Source organism: Corvus cornix, chromosome 3 (assembly GCF_000738735.6).
Source record: "Corvus cornix cornix isolate S_Up_H32 chromosome 3, ASM73873v5, whole genome shotgun sequence".
Taxonomy (NCBI): domain Eukaryota; kingdom Metazoa; phylum Chordata; class Aves; order Passeriformes; family Corvidae; genus Corvus; species Corvus cornix.
In genome coordinates this window covers 60394425-60406492 of record NC_047056.1, presented here as the reverse complement: position 1 = coordinate 60406492, position 12068 = coordinate 60394425, and the positions used below count along the sequence as shown (strand labels likewise).

Genomic DNA, 12068 nt, shown 5'->3' with positions numbered 1-12068 from the left:
GTCAGAAGGTTTTATTTTTTAGGTTAGGAAGTCGTCTTGCAGACTAATATTTAATGAGTGGTTAAATTGTTTCTCTGGCATTCAGTAAAGATTGCATCTGTATATTTCCTGTATATATTCACTTTCTTTATAAATGGTGTTTTCAGATCAGAGGAAAGGTCCTCTAAGTAGTCATGTAATAAACAGTTTTGCTTAGAAACTGAATCCACGTTTTCTTCCTCTCTTTTTCAGCTTTGTGTCTGTAATTCTAGCAAGTCTATCCATGTCAGTTACTGTGGTAACTTGTGCTGCTGGCACTGAGTTTGCTTCTGTAAGCTGAGCTTCTCCATATGATATTCTGGTCACACCAGTGATTACAGCCAGTGTCCTGTATTAACTGTGCAGTGCTGCCACAGTAATAGCACTGAGGGATTCTTCTGTTCTTTGGAAGTCTGCAGTTTTCCCTGCTACTTACTTCTGTGTTGAATATCTAGACACCCTGGCAAATCACCTATTTCTATCCTTACTTGCCTGTGCAAGTCTTACTCTGTGAGCAAGTTTTCTTCCAAATATATCACGACTAAATCTCTAGCCCTTACTGTGTAAATTACTGTCGTCTAGGAGTCTTGTTTGTACAAAGAGTATAGTTACCTGTCTGATAGATGAGTAATAGACATTGAACTAGATTCCTCTGGAACCACTGAACTAATTGCTCCTGAGCAATTCAAATTTTAGGAAAGTGTTCTGTACATGAGAATTTACATACAAAATACTTTTTAGAGAGTGCTTGTAGTTTCTGAGTTACTTTTGTCCACAAAGTATTCCAAGGTCCTTGACCCATTTGGGTTTATTTCTTTTCAATGTCTGATTTATCAGTGATAAGTAATATCCATTGAAAAAAATCCCACCAGTGTTGTAAATGTATTTAGTGCTAATGCTCGACCCTTGTTGAATAAAAATAAATTGCTGGCCTTATAATTTAGATATGTTATTTTTAGACTGTGTAAATTCACTGCTGTATTTTATTTACAGATACTTGAAAGAGGTGAATTGCTTTTTGGTTGGGTTTTGGTTTGGTTTTTTTTTTTCAGAAGCACAGTTGTAATTGTCTCCTTGTTTCTCTCCTTTTCAGCCCTGTGAGTGCAGCCTCATTGGAGCCCTAAGTTCTCAGTGTGACTTAAATACAGGCTGTTGCTTCTGCCGCCCTGAATTCTCTGGGGAAAAATGCACTGAGTGCAGGTTTGGCTACTGGAATTATCCACACTGTGTTGCTTGTCAGTGCTTCCTGACTGGGACGGATCCACAGAGCTGTGATACTGAGGGGAAGTGCTCATGCATTGATCATTCTGGCCAATGCAGCTGCAAGGTAGGACAATGAAGGTTGTAAACTGATCTTATAACTGCTGAGAAGTTTATTTCAGATTTCATTGACACTTGCACTTACTTGTTCAAACAATATATGCAGAACAATCTGCTTGGTTTTCATAGTGCATTTGTGAACTGATGTGGGAGGAGTCCAACATGAAGAAAGACTCAAGTGCTTATCAGTTGCTTTTTCACATACTGACACTTGCCAGGATAGCATCCTCTTAGGCTTTTTTTCCCACTTTTTATTTCTTTCTGTTCTTACAGAACTGTTGCCAGTTCATCCCCATAATACAATTCTTGTTCAGATATTGGGCACAATAAAAGCCAACTCATCAGTAATCACAGTATGCCACAGTGCTAATTCAAAGCACATTGACTTAGAGGGAGTCAATAGTCATAATTTCATGACTAGAATTCACTGCAGTAGTATCTGTTCTGAGTAGACTGCATCCAATTCAGGATCACTAAAGCAAAGACTTTTGGCATCATCATCCGCAGCATTCTTATTTGGAATTGTGCTTGGAAGTACAGCATACTTAGGCTGTTTGAGAGTTGGCTGGATTGTTGGGCTTACAGGGCAGTAATCAGTGGTTTGATATGCAGTTGGTAGTCAGCAAGCAGAGTATCCCAGAGCCAATACCTTCATCAGCGACACAGATGACAGAATTCATGATCAGCACATTTGAAAATACTGTTGACATGGAGGAGGTAAAGGTCAACATGCTGAACAGTAGAATTACAGTCTAGAGGGTTCTTGAAAAGCCTGATGACTGAGAAAATAGAAAGGTCATTAATTGGAGTGTCATGGCCTGAAGAATCAGTACATTTTGGGAGGAAAAATCCTGATTGGCAATCCTGCTGGAAAGCACAAGATTAACCAGCCGTATACTCTCGTGGTAGATAAGGCAAACTGCCCACTGAGCTGGATGCAGTGAGCACAGTGGCCAATGCAGCTGCAAGGTAGGACATCACAAAGAGCGTGGCGAGCAGGGGAAAGGCCTTATCTACTCAGTGCTCTCCTCTTACTATAGTCGGTGCTGGTAAGACTGCACTCGAAAATGGTGTCCAGTTTTAGAACCTGATTTGAAAGTGTTGTTGAGAAATTGGAGAGGATCTGGAGAAGAGTCTCACAGCAGATGATCTGTGGGGATGTACTGAGAGGGCTGGACTTTCTCTTAGTCCGAAAAAAGAGGCTAATAAGAGGAAATATAATTACAACTTATATAGCCACTTCAAAGAATAATTGATGGAATCGTCCTTTCTAATAGCAGTCAGAAGATGTAACAAGGGACAACAGCTGCAAGTGGAAGCTTTGGAATTTTGGGTTGGACATCAGAAAAAAAAGTCAGAGTTATGCAGCACCAGTACACTTTATCCAGAACATGTGAAATCTCCATTCTAGGGGATTTTCAAGAACTGGCTAGAAAGAGGCATGGGTAAGCTGATCTAGTATTCATAATAGTCTTGCTTCTAGGAGGGGGTTTTTAGAAGTGACCTCTAGAGGTTCTCTCTGTGATTTAGATTCATTCTTCTTCTTTAGGTCTGTATTGACACAAAGAGCTAGTAAAATGGAAGGATGAATTTAAATTATTGAATTGCCTGGTAATTATTTTGTTAAATGGGCATCAGTCACTTAATTCTGAGTTTCAAGACTCAGAACTGTAGAACAAATTAGGTTAGAAGTGAATTATGGAGGTTGTGGAGTCCAGTGCCTTGTGTGACAGACATTCCTGAGGCAGTACTTCCAAGGATGGAGAGAGATTTCACAACCTCTTTGTGCAAACTGCTTGACCACCCTCCCATTTTTCTGGTATATTTGAACAGAAAACATCATGTTCCATTTCACAAATACTGGTTCATTTGAGGATGACACCATAAGAAAACTGAAGTGAGTTGAACACATGGACTGTCTGAATAAAACTCAGTGCTGTTTGCCCTGTGTCAGCCTCTGAAATGCAGAAATTGAAGTATCTCAATTTTTTCAGCCTCTCTTGATACATGATAAGCAGCAGCCCCTCTAACCATCTTGGTGCTCAATTTCTGGATTAGGTCCAGCATGTCACAGAGTCACAGAATGGGTCGGGTTGGAAGGACCACTGGAGGTCATCCACTCCCACCTCACTGCTCAAGCAGGGTCCCCTCAAGCACATGAATCAGGATTTTGTCCGGACTGCTATCTCCAGAAAAGGAGACTCCACAACTTCTCTGGGTTGTCGCCTTTCTTGTAGCTCTTGTAAGCATGAAGTAGAAAGAGTTGAGATTGATTGCATTTTAAAATAAAAGTGTTTCTTTGTTGATTGTTTTAAGGCTAATAATACAGTTGCTTCTATGTTTCTCTGAGCACAAATGGACAGTATATATTTAGCTGATGATTAATGATGAGGAAGTGCAATTGACATGAAACAAAATTCAAAGCAAGTAAAAATCACTGTTTATGAGGGAAAATGGACAAATAATACTGAATTAAGTAAGCATTTTTTTCCCCCAGAATTTTAATCTAAGGTTAAATTTAAATCTAGGGTTGGTTAATCTTTTGTGTAACTTTTTTGGAAGAGTTATACATTAAAGAAACTAGATTTTCATAAAATGGTAATTGTTCCCATTTAAACGTGGTATTACAGCTGCAGAAATGAGCTTTCAAAGGCTCAGGAGCCTCATTGTCAGCCCTGACAAAAAGCAGCAAAATCTAAGCTAAATACAGTGTAGGCACAATTGTTGATAGAGTTACATGTGGAAATGAGGGTTAAAACTGGTAAGTCCTCAGGGATAATGTTGATTTCATGTACAAGCTTTGGAAAGTTTAATTTTTTTTAGATTGACTTCCTCAGACTTGTCTCAAGAGAACAAAAAAGGTGTGTGGGGAGAAAAAACCAAGCAGTGCTTTCATATTGGTGATTTTTTTTCTTTTTAATACCTTGGTTTCAGTATGAAAATGGCTTTAAAAGGCTCTGCATAAATTATTGTGTATCTGCCCTATCTGGAATAGCTTTTTATTTGGACTAATTGAAAAATGAAAATAAAAGCATTGACATTACAACAGTGAAACATTTCAGCCTTGTTAATACTGTTCAATGATGTGGAAAACAATCATGAAGAGGGGAAAGCTTTTCTCTACAGAATTTCCATTAAAATACATTTCTCGGCAAGAGCATTTAGTGCTGTACCTTAAGTATCTGAACATGTCAATGCTAATTCCTATTAAAAAGAAGGCTTGATTAACATGGGCAATTTCAGAACAACTTATTTTTCTTATCTTATCAATCAGTTATTGAGCATGTCATGCCCAAAGTGCCATTTAATTTTTCTGTGCTTACAGCTTTCAGCATGAAGTCAGCATCTATTGCTCAGAGGTACTCAGTGGATACAAATGCAAATGCCTTAATTACATTAATTACATATGTTTGCATACACACGTGATAAGAAGCTGGAGAGTTCCTTGAATATTTCCTAACACTTATTATTATTTCTCTCTGCACCCTGTTATTATCATTACAGTATGATTTTCTTTTTCTATTGCTATCTTGAAATAAAACTTGATTTTTTTTTTTGCCTTTTAAAAATATTCTCTCTCTTCCAGGTTAATGTGGAAGGTGTCCACTGTGACAGGTGCAAGTCTGGTACATTTGGTCTCTCTGCCAGAAACCCACTTGGCTGCAGCAGTTGCTACTGCTTTGGCCTGACAACCCAGTGCAGCGAGGCAAGGGGGCTGATGCGCATGTGGGTGAGTAGGAAACTGCTGAGCCATGTAATGCGATAATGTTGTTTCCTGCTGGCTGATCTTTTAGCCAGGCACTGAGAGGTGGCTAGAAAGCGGCCAAACATTTAAGCAATCACTTTCCTCTTTATGCTTTGAGGAGTGGTGAGAGCGATATGTTCCATTAGGCAATCAGGGTCAAGACATTAAAAGGAAATAAGTAGATAAGAAAATGAGTGGTAGGATAGCTGACATCCAGCCAAAGTAAAGCTATTAAACCCCAAGAAAGGGCAAGCTAGTCATGTGGGGAAATTATGCGGTCCAATGCATTGCAACATAATCCCTGGTACATGACATATGGTTTACCCAGGTGTAGTCAAGGGTCACAGATGCTTGTTGTCCAGCATAAATTTCCCATAGTTCAGTTAATCTGTTTATTTTCTTTGTTGATTTTTCTGTTTTGGTGGGGTTTTCTTTTATTTTTAAAAAAGAGCTTATCAAAGCTATATTTAAATTCAAGCACAGAAAGGTGCAATCCATCAGAGCAAACAAAGAGCTCTCCATCTATCTGTTTGTGGAAGAGAGCCTTGAGACCTATGCTGGACTTATAAATAAGGTAGACTGGATGTCTCCATTTATCTGTACAGCAAGCACAAAACACGCATTGAGACTGCTGCCATGCTCCTCAGTTGCATTCTGGAGGAGAGATTTCTAATGGAAAATTATTAGTTCTGTCCCTATGTATGGTCAGTCATCTCTCTGCTTGAAAGAATGCCAACCATAGAGGGAATGTCTGCCTAATGCAAATCAGCCAAAGCCCCAGACTAGTCATGTACAAGCATCAGTTAGATAAGGATACTTTAGGCTGAAATCAAGTTAATCTCTCTTGCTTAATATAATATGGATAGCACTTATTCTCCCCTTCATTGTTCAATCCCGTACTACCTCTTTCCCTTCCCAGTGGATGAAGTGATTTATTATGATCTGACCCAGTTTTTCTCATTATTTCAGTTTTGCCCATCATATGCTGCTAGACTGGAGATGAAAGGCTGTAGAAGGCTGACAAGTTATAAAATTTAATCAAGTTCCCTAACAGCAACAGTTCAGGATAATTGTGCTTTGACCTTTGTGGCTGCACAAAGCAGAAACAATTAAAACCTCCTGATTATTTTGTTTCTGTTAATTAATTTCCTTTTGTGTTTATGCTCATATCTAAAGAAGTGTATGTCCATGTCCCATCTAGTACTTGGTACTCTGATCGATTCCAGAATTGATACAGAACTGTAAACTGAGTGAGACTGTGTTCTGCCAGCTGCTAGTGGCTATTTTGGATACTCTCAGGTGCTTCAAATGACATTAGACTTGTTTAAACAAGCAAATCCTGTCTTATATGACAACAAGGCATTGCTGATGAATGATCTGAAATTCAAATGTGTTGACCCTTTTCTTGGTGTGTAAAGTATTAAACAGTAAAGTACAGTTATGATACAAACTCAGTAAATCTCACTTAGGGCTAGCGATGTTAAGAGTGCTTCCATGTCTGATCAGTCCGTAGATGCTGCTGTAAACGGAAATACCAGGATACTGAAAGTACAGTACAGGGCTTGGTTGATTCCTCATTACCTGACTCCTATCTCATGACCAGTTTGTTCATGGGATGACTGTTACTTGCATTTGTTTTCTTTGTCTTCCTCACTCTTTGGGAGAAAGCAATATTGATACCAGCCCTTTGCATCTGTTCACACATTCCCTGTGATATTTCCATTGGCACAGAATTACTCAGACTCTTACTACAGTTTTTGATCAAAATAATGATTTCAGTATAATGCTAATGAGACTTTGTCAACCAGTCTAAGAAAATTACAAGCATGTAAGTGGCATCCTCATATATTTTCAGTAAAGCTGGATTTAGAGTTACAGAAAGCCTCACTGAGGCCACGCTCTCTGCAAATTGCCTGGAGGACACTTAGCTTGAATATTGCATAGACATATCAAGGGATGGGGCACTGTGTTTCACAGCTCCCATGATGTATAAAAACTGGTGATGAGAACTCTGCCTCTTTGTAAGGTAACATTTCTCACAATCTGAACAAAAGAGGCCTGCGACTAAAATAGCACTATGAAAATCACTTTGATAAAATTCATGGAATCGTTTGCTGATTAAAGTATTTTAACCAGTGCTACTACATTCTTTGTTAACATGAGCACAAGGTGCAAAAGGCTCAAGGGGAAAGTCATTATTAGCACTGTTCATACCTGAAGGAGTAGCAAGACTGCTTTGTGACAAATTGCTCGTGATGTGAAATGAAATTACCTAGAAGTAATTTTTTAAAGAGCTAGAATTTAAAGACTAACACTTCATGAGGAAAAATAAAGTTAATTTTCTTCTCAATTTTTTTGAATATGCATAGGTGACCTTGAAGCCAGAGCAAATGATTCTGCCACTGGTGGATGAAAAGCTTCAGCGTAGCACTCTTTCAGGGATTGCATTCCAGCCTCCTGAAATAGTAGCAAATATAGAACAGGTGATGCAGGATCTTCGGTCAGAACCTGTTTACTGGAGACTTCCAGAGCAGTTTGAGGGACGAAAGGTAAACCTAAAACTCCACTGATTACTGACATGGATTTTTTTTCTTTTAATCTTATATTACTATTTTACAGTGTCTTTTTTCCCTCCCAATAAGCATGTCTTCACACAGTGGAAGGTACTTCAAAAGAAAATAAATGCTATTCCATTATTAAAAATTATTTGCTCTGTTATTATGGAAATTCAGAAAGTAACATGAACAATATTTTGTGTGTTAATATCTGTAAATATCTATGTTATATTTCTCCACAGGATAAACTTCTCATTAAAATGTTATTTGAAAAATTAAGCTGCACAAATTTAATATAACACTCTTGCAATTTTTTTGTTTCTCTCCTTTTTAAACAGAAAATACCTGACACTTGTACCTTACATAGGAGAAAATGATTGAAATAACCCTCCTTTTGGATGTTGATATGCGCCTCTGTGATGATTTATTTTGCACTTTTGATATTTCTTGGTTTGGGAGAACACCAAGGAGCGTATAAGGAAACAGAGAACATATTGGTTTTAGTGTAATATAATCACAAATTGTTGATGAGTATTTTTGAACATAGCCCTTGTCCCCAGATAGTTCCTCAAGTACATAGTGCTATTTTCTACCACACCTACATTCATCAGGCTGCACATAGGTGCAGAGCACACCTAGCTCCTTCCCAGGAATTTATTTTTAGCTAATTGAAAATGAAATTTCTTTTTGTGCTTTGTTAGCTGACGGCTTACGGAGGGAAACTGAAATATGCCATCTACTTTGAAGCACGAGAAGAGACAGGTTTTACCACTTACTACCCACAAGTCATCATAAGAGGCGGGCCTCCCACAAATACGAGAATTATTGTCCGGCACATGGCTGCCCCTCTGATTGGGCAGCTGACAAGGCATGAGATAGAGATGACAGAGGTAACGTTTCCATCTGCTTTTTTTAGCCCAAAACTTAAGCATGCGGTTCTTTTGAACATTATTACTAATCTGTCCTTTGTGTTTCTGTCTTTCAGCATGAATGGGAATATTATGGTGATGACCAAAGAGGCAGAAGCACTGTGTCCTGGGAATACTATCATGGTAACCCAGGTCCCAACAGGACGACATCTCAGGCAGATTTCACCTGGAAGCATTATGGAGATGACTCAAGACCAACTAGAACCGTATCCCGGGAGGACTTCATGAATGTGTTGTATGATGTTCATTACATTCTTATCAAGGCGACTCATGGCAATATCATGAGGCAGAGCAGGTAACTCTGTCATGCAGTGACCTGAAATAGTGCAGTAATCACAGATAACCTCATAGATCTCCCACCTATTCCCAGCAGAATTTGTATGCATGACACCAGCTATAAGCCACTGCTGAGAAGAAAGAGCAGAAGGAATTAGTGTTTGGCATTGCAGAAGACACAGGAGAGGGAAGTTTTATGTGCTAGAAGATTTAAATCACACTAGGCAAACAGAATCTCTGTTTTCAGGATCCTAGAACAGAAAACACATGTAGGCACACACATTCTGAAACAAACCTAATGTAATTTTTGAATAGAGGTCTACTTTATGAAAACATGATGCTTTATGAAAACATTTATATTTATTAAATATAAATGTTAGCATATGAAGGAATTTTCTCCTGCAAGTGGGAAGTTAAATATATTAGGGTCAGATTCAACATTTTCTATTAAATCTATTAATGAATCAGTTATGCAAGGAAATAAAGATAACACTAAATTTGAAGGGGACATCATGCAGCAGTATGACATCTGCAAATCTGCTGCAATCTGACTTTTAAGTCAGCTGTAAGGTTTTACATTGAAAATAGCAATCAATTGAACAAACAAGGAACAAGTACTTAGTTACCTATTCTTCAAAGAGGAGTCTGTTGTTTACAACATATTGCCAGGTGAACATGGTTCAGGAACAATATTCTTGTTGAGAAATTCTAGTTCTCTATCTGCATATATGAATAGATATGGCCTGCAAAGTGAAAAAAGCAACCTCTTTTATTTCCACCCAACACTAGTAAAGCCTAAGCATCAAGTTCTGGTAAATGGCATTCAAGAAAAAAATTATTAAAGTGCTCAGAGGATATCAGTGAACATCATCACAGGTTAGAAAATATGATGTGTGAGAGAAAATATAAAGAACTAGATATGTTTAGAAACTAGAAATTGCCTTAAGATGCTTAAAATTTTGTCACAGAGAAAAAGGAAAGAATAAGTTCTCTGTTGCTGTGGTGGATAAGTCAAAAACAAAAATGAACTCAAACTTCAGCAGGAAGTATTCACATTAAACATGAAAGATAAACGGCTGGGGGTAAAGAAGTTCTAGGAAAGGTTACATAGACTATTGCATAAAGTTTTTAATAATTAATTCACAATATTATTTGCAATCAAAATCTATTGGCATGGACATGGGAATAATCGGAGATAAATTCCAAAGGTCTCCAGAGGTCCTTTTTTATGATTCTGTCATAAAAGTGGTAGGCTAAACTTATTTCTAGATTTTTAAGGTACAAATATGTCCTTAAGAGTCTTGCCTTTGGAGTTTGAACGTGAATAGTAGGGGCAGATACCATGCAACCTCACAGCACTGTGTGAAAGAAAACATTGTCATTGTTGCTGCTCTTGTCTCTCTTTAAAGGATGTAAGTTACAGAAGGGTATTAATGCAGCTTGCACTGGCTAGATGCTAAATATTAGTAACAGATGCCATAAGTGTTTAACATTGGTTTCATTTATCTTTGGCGTAGTCCATTTAGGATTCCCAGGAAAAGAGTTATGAAGGTAACTCCAAAGCAATGTGGAAAATTTGAGAAGCATATTCATGTTTCATGTATGTTCCTCCCTCCCCTCTAAGCAGTACAGTTCTTAGTTCAGCTGTGGAAGCAAAAACCAAATACTATCTTAGCTTGAACATCAAGAGGAAAGTTAGGGCAGTAAAGCTGATTCTGTTGTGGGGTGTGTGTGTCTCCTGTGACTCCACTAGACCTGCACTGTAATGCACCACCGTTTTATCAAGGCTGCCCAGTAATGAGGAGAGCAGAACAGGGGAGGCCTTTTCAGTTCCAAGGCAGTTTTGCAAGGTATCACTTAAAGAACCAGAACATATTTTTTACAGTATGGCATTTCAGAATGTGACATTTTATGACAGCAGAGCTTAGCAAACAGTTCATCTTGTCTTTCTGGTAACTCCATCTGAAGTCATAACCTTGCGTATAATTCTGTATTTGATTTTGGAGGCGGTTATGTTACAATGGATTTTTATGATCTGTCTGGTTACAAACTTAACATTTATCATATGGCATCTGAGACTTTAAGTAGAATATAGCAGGAATACATTATTTTTTTTTTTTCAAGTTAGCACCTTGAATGATTTCAGTGGAAGTTTTGCGTAAGACTACAAAATAAATCCCCAAAAATGTTTTTAAAGGTTAGTGGAATATTAGCTTGCATGAGAAGGCTTTTATTAAAAATAAACTGAGACCCTCTAAAGAACAATATTTGTACTCAAATTTAAAGATATGTTTGAATTAAGTGACTTACAATAAAACATTTGTTTAAATAGAGTGTGTTGTACTTTCCAAATAGGGGCTCTGTTCTAAACTAGTAAAGCTTCTCTTTTCATCTGACTGTGCATAGTAGGAAAATATATATAAAGCAAAAGAATCTGTGGGTGGGAGGAGGAAAAGATATATATGAAGTATTTTTACTTTTTATTTAGGTTTTAATAGTTCTTTAATTTCAATTGCAAAGTTTAAAAGCTGCAGGTTAAGTGACAAACTACAGGAAAAACACTTTAAAATAAAGTCAAAGTAGCAGCAGCAGTTGGGACCATAAAAATAACTTCATTCTAGTGTTATCACTCTATTAGCTAAACAGTTTACTAGCAATGCTAATGTTGTTTCTGCTTCAAAGCTGCAGCATTATTTGTGATTTAGAGGTTTCTGCTTGGAATCCAAACCCAAACATTTTTGTCCTTTATTGTTCATTTTGTTGCCCTCATTTTCACATTCGACACTCTAAATGGAAACACTGCTTTTATTAGATTTTGTTTTGCAAGAGAGCTGTGATAATAAATTCCTTCAATTGAAGTATGCTTTCAATTTCACCGCAAATTATTTCAATATTCCCAACAGTGATCAGGTAGCAGTTGTTTGACTGCTGCCTAATAGGCATTTTCCAAAACTCAACCAAGCCTGACCTTCCTTAAGTAACGTTTTCACACAAACAATAGGTAGCTTTGTGTCCCTAGAGTGTATTTTTATCTAAATACAGCTTTATGACAGTACACAGTTTTTCAACTGTGCCCTCAATGTTGAGGATGATGGAGAGGCAGATTTCATTTTCTTTTCCCATTAAAAGTACAGAGATTTTAATGTAACCTTACGTTGACATATCAGATCTGAATGGTTTTGCCCTCTTTAGTTTCAGTCTTCTGTTTTGACCTGGCTTTGTTTG

At 37.7% G+C, this 12068-nt stretch overlaps 1 protein-coding gene across 2 annotated transcripts in view; it reads left to right on the top strand.

Annotated features, from left to right (window-relative positions):
- LAMA2 (laminin subunit alpha 2) overlaps positions 1-12068 on the top strand; it is a 345535-nt gene that overhangs the window by 229132 nt on the left and 104335 nt on the right. For both annotated transcript variants that reach the window (XM_039568097.1, XM_039568096.1), the window contains exons 23-27: positions 1112-1345; positions 4925-5068; positions 7453-7632; positions 8340-8528; positions 8624-8862. In XM_039568097.1, the coding sequence (XP_039424031.1) occupies positions 1112-1345; positions 4925-5068; positions 7453-7632; positions 8340-8528; positions 8624-8862 (986 nt within the window). The remainder of the gene's footprint in view (positions 1-1111; positions 1346-4924; positions 5069-7452; positions 7633-8339; positions 8529-8623; positions 8863-12068) is intronic.